General features: G+C 38.8%; 1 protein-coding gene across 1 annotated transcript; it reads left to right on the top strand.

Annotated features, from left to right (window-relative positions):
- Positions 1,248–1,851, top strand: LOC109850584. The gene has a single exon (XM_020420620.1). The coding sequence runs from the start codon at positions 1,272–1,274 to the stop codon at positions 1,833–1,835; it is 564 nt and encodes a 187-aa protein (XP_020276209.1). The 5' UTR covers positions 1,248–1,271; the 3' UTR covers positions 1,836–1,851.

Raw genomic sequence — 5,067 nt, 5'->3', positions numbered from 1 at the left:
TAAATATATGATTATGAGATCTTTCTTTAATAAAAGATAGTTATAATCTAATAAAGATTACAAAATATTTGATTATTAGACTTTTTCTAATTATGAATAACTTTAATTTGATGATAATTATTAGGTGAATACAATATTAGAGATCTACATTTATACTCTAAGGTACCGTTTGGCAAAGGGTTAAGTGAGGGGTTAAGGAGACTTAACCCCTTCTTAACCTGCCAAACACAACAAATCTATATAAGGGTTAAAGTGAGTTAACCCTCCATAATTTGCCAAACATAAAAAATATAGAAGGGTTAAGTTAACCCCTCTAGAGGGGTTAAAATGAGTTAACCCCTCAAAATGAGGGGTTTGCTAATACTCCTATTTAGATGGAATAAGAGTTAACCCTTCTAATTATAAAGAAAATAGTCTAAATCATTGTTATTCCCAAACACTAAAACTGATCATAAGGGCTAAAATAAAACTTATTTAACGGGTTAATAATTTAGTCCTTCGGATTATCAAACGGGCTAAGTACATTAATCCTTCTCTTTAACCCCTCTTCATTAACCCTTTGCCAAACGGGGCAATAGGACAGGGAAACATATGTGTATTTATGGTATGACACGTTTCACTTTTTTTGCGCCCTCATGATCTAACACATATTAATTTTTTGTGTTTTTAGAAGTTCCACCAATTTCTTTTTATATATAAAGGATAGGATCTAGTGAAGTTTACCCTTCGGACGGGTTGCGCCATTTGGAGGGTTTGTTGAACAAAGTCCAAGACTTACTGGAGTTTTGAGAAATGCCCTTAGGTGGTGACGTGACACTTGTAATAAGAAAGATTTCGGGTTTGTGTGAAATTTGCCCCAATTCGAATTCCACTCCTTTCACGCATGCACATCACAATCTCCATATTTTATGACCGTGACTCCGTGAGAAGTCGCATGCTTTGACCCTTCCTCTCAAAAAATGGTTGACAAATTAAATAGTTAAACCACCCCCTTAAATCTCAAACCAGCCCTCAACTCTGACCACCGACCAAATCCATCCCTAAACTCACAAGCAAAACACCCTCAACCCCACCTCTTTCAAACAAAACCAAGACTTGTCAAAGTCCACACGCACACACAAGAGAGAGAGAGGGAGAGAGAGAACACAAAGGCCTAATTTCCAACCTCCATATATAAAACCCCCACAGGAAACACCAAACCCTAAAAAAAGATGGGCAATATTATTGCATCTTCTTGCTTCCTCCCCTCTTCTCCCTCCTCCTCCTCCTCCATGGCCAAACTCATCTTCTACGGTGGCACCGTCCGCCTACTCCCCCCTGACCACCTCGCCGGACACATCCTCTTCGACCACCATGACCGCATCATCTGCCACGCTGGCTCCTTCTTCATCGGCCGCCCCCTCCCCATTCTCTCCCTCGATGAAAAGCTCGTTGCAGGCGAAACCTACTTCGTGCTCCCGCTTGATCGCTTCCCGTCCACTTCCAAACTCACCACCGCTTCTGTAGCTATGCTGTCGTCCTCAAAGAACAAGCCATCGCAGTTTCCATTTGAGTATGTGAGGAGTAAAATTGATGGGAGGCTGTTGATTAGGGTTTTGCCGGAGTTCCTTGTCGGGGCCATTTCTGGAGGGAGTGAGGATGGTGATGATGTTGGCTCAACGTCGCCTGTTTGTACCACGCCGGAGCTTAGGAAGCATTATGAGCAGCTGGTTGGGTCAAGAGAGAGGACGCCATGGTCGCCGAAGCTGGAGACGATCACAGAGAGGAGGCCGAGGTCATCGCCTGTTAGGTTGTTAGGGTTGGAGAGGTTGATGACGGTAGCGGATGTTTATTAATACACCAGAAAGTATCTAGTAGTTTTGATCTGTACATTAATGATGCATCAAGAGGATGCTTTTCGTGTATAAAAAAGTTAACGATTGATATCTTTTTGATGTGCTATATATTAATAATACGATAGCCTAAAATATATCTAAATTCTCTGTTTAACATATAGATAAAGATGGAAGCTTCTATGACAATTTTGTTGCATGTATTCTTTTGAGGGAGAAGTGTACAAATTTATTGGAAGTGATCAATAGTGAGGAGGAAGTTAAGAGTAGTCTTTGAATATACGTAAGTCCTCAAGAGATAGATATACATGCTCATTCCCTCTATTGTAAATTCATACTTTACCGTTGTTATTTATTGATTTGAAAATAATAATTCACTTATTAGAATAAAAAATTAAGAATGAGTGTTACATACAGTTCCATAATTTGTTCGAAATAAAGCAGGAGCTAACATCATTGCATAAAATAAATTAAGTTTTGAAAGCTCAACGTTTTTAGCACATTCATACTTTCGCTGCATTTGCCCAAAAAAAAGGAGATGATAACAATAAATATAATAATACAAGGGAAGAAAAAAAAAAGAATTTGGATACTCTATAATGCAAAAAGTAGTAGAGAGACCATTACTTTTAGTTTCAACCTTTGATTATCATGTAGGTAATTGTTATATATGCTAAATCTAATACTCATTATACCATTATGTATTACACTCATTCCTAATCTGCACTCAAAGAAAAATCATAACCACATATTACATCATCAATGATTGTAATTAAATAGTGGTCACTCCACTATTTTTTTAATAGTGAAGATGATTCAAATCCGAAAATAAAGGCAAATGTTGTAATATACTAAAGAAATAAAACGAAAGATGGACAAGAGACAAGAGAATAAGATAAATTGTAATTTTCATTTTTTCCACTTTTTTCCATACATCCACCAATTTATAGATACATTGTGGAAAATAAAAAGACATTGGACTAATGAAAAGTCACCAATAAATATTCCACATTAATAAAGTAATGTCCACATTCATTTTGTCTTTTAGGTTTCCTCAAAATGACTTTTGGATTTCAACACTCCCCCTTGGACATTACTTCGAGATGTCAATGCCTCATTAAAAACCTCGCTAGAAAAACCCAGTGGGATAAAAACTAGTCGAGGAAAAGAGTACACGACATTAGTAGATTCTTGTTGCATTAGTTGCCTCATTAAAAACCTTTAACTAAGAAAACCTTATGAGACAAAACTTAGTAAAGGAAAAAAGAGTACAACTATAGATCTTCGGGATCCAAACTTGTGTTGTATTAGTTGCCTCATTAAAAACCTTTAGCTAAGAAAACCCTATGAGACAAAACTTAGTAAAGGGAAAAAGAGTACAACTATAGTCCTTCAAGGCGCAATCTTCGGGATTGCATTGAAAATTCGCTCCGTCCAAGCCTGATGATGACAATCTTCAGTCTGCGCATTTTGAGAAATATGACGATAACCTTCAGGGCCCCAATCTGCAGGATTTTCTTTAAGAATTTGCTCCCCCCCCTGAAGACGATAGTCTTCTAAGTCTGCGCTGGCGATACCAAATATTGTGACATATTTTCAAAATTGATGTAGGCAAGAGATTTGGTGAAGCAAATCTGGCAAGATATTCACTGAGCGAACTTTTTTCTTATGTGATTCAAGCCATTCTTTTGGAGCCATGTGGATAAAAGAATTTTGGGCAGATAGTGTTTTGTCATGGTTCCTTTTATGCCATATCCACTGCTCATTTGTGCAACACAAGCTGCATTGTCCTCATAAAGGAGCAGTGGGTAATATCGTCTTCTTGCTAGGCCACACGAAGCCCACGAATGGTGTCGTATACAACGATCTTAACCATACACTCTCTCGTGGTCTCGATATAAAGCCTGATAACTCTCTGAGTGGTTAGAAGAAGTAGTCACCATGGTCTGCTTTGACCAGAACCTCCAAGAAATGGTAGTACCACACAGAGAAAACATAACCAGTCTGTGGATCTGGCGTTATGGGATCAGAGCATGTAGCGAGCATCCGATAATGACGCCCACCCAATGTCAATATTCTTGCGTTTCTTTATAGAATAGCACAAGATCTTTGTTCCTTGAAGATAACGGAAGGATATGTTTAATCACCATTCCAACTGCCTCTCTGTAGGAGATAGCACTATACCTTGCTAGCAAGTTCACCAGCAAAATGCGTATATCAGGCCTGTGTCAATTTGGCGAGATAGAGAAGTGGCTCCAATGTCGCTCAAGATAGGGAACTTCTGGCCCGCAACATTTCTTCATTATCTTTCTTTGTGTTCAAATGGGTCTTTATCCAGCTTCGAGGGACCGGACACCTTGGTGTGCCTAACAGTGGATGAGTTTGTCCATATAAAAACCTTTTCCAGATGACCTTATTCACGTAGGTCGACTGGTGTAGAAAAAATTCCTTCTGGAAATACTCGATCTGCAGGCCGAGACAAACTTGGTTTTTCCCAAGTCTTTCATTTCAAACTCCGTCTATTAGGCATTGAAGCTAGCTTCTGTAAGCTCCTTGTGTGTCTCTAATAATATTTATATCATCAACAATAAACCTGAGTTTTGATACAGAAGCCATTTTCGGATTTTCTTTATAACACACAAGGGCATTAAGTCGTATTACCTAATAATCCAAACTCTGCATGACACGCGCTTGTGCCATCACCCGTTCACACAAGGCTGCAGTCCGAGGTTAAACCAGAAATGTCAATATACCTGGCCATGCACCACACGGGTCAATATACATGTTTCACCATACAATTTCTATCTCTCTAGTGGATCAACAACAGGTGTAGTACAAAGCAAGTAAAAGATTATACAAGAACAACTGATTGAAAATAATAGAGATTTAATATTTCATTTATAACTAAGTACTGGTAATAGCAAGAATAATGTCTGAAATAAATGAACTGGGAGTCCTCACAAGTCCAAATACAAAATGTCTGGACAAAGGGAAAATAAGGCACACAGCCTTTAAAATTTCTAGAATAAAATCTCACATGTCTAACACAAAAGTCGTACGTGCAGTCAAAGAGAAAATATAACTAAATGATGGCTAAAACTAAAATGCGCGGCCATCAACCCTGCGACTCTCCGGCCCCTGGCTCATACCTCGAAAGGGGGAGGTCGACAACGAGCCGTCAAAGCCCGTAGCGAGAGCTCATCACAACCAAACCCCGAAAGGATAGGGCTCGTTG

This window comes from Asparagus officinalis, chromosome 7, assembly GCF_001876935.1.
Source record: "Asparagus officinalis chromosome 7, Aspof.V1, whole genome shotgun sequence".
Classification (NCBI taxonomy): domain Eukaryota; kingdom Viridiplantae; phylum Streptophyta; class Magnoliopsida; order Asparagales; family Asparagaceae; genus Asparagus; species Asparagus officinalis.
This window is presented reverse-complemented; position numbering and strand designations above follow the sequence as displayed.

What these genes read in the sequence shown, in the direction of transcription:
- LOC109850584 (XM_020420620.1), top strand. Translation starts at nt 1,272, where the DNA reads ATGGCCAAACTCATCTTCTACGGTGGCACCGTCCGCCTACTCCCCCCT.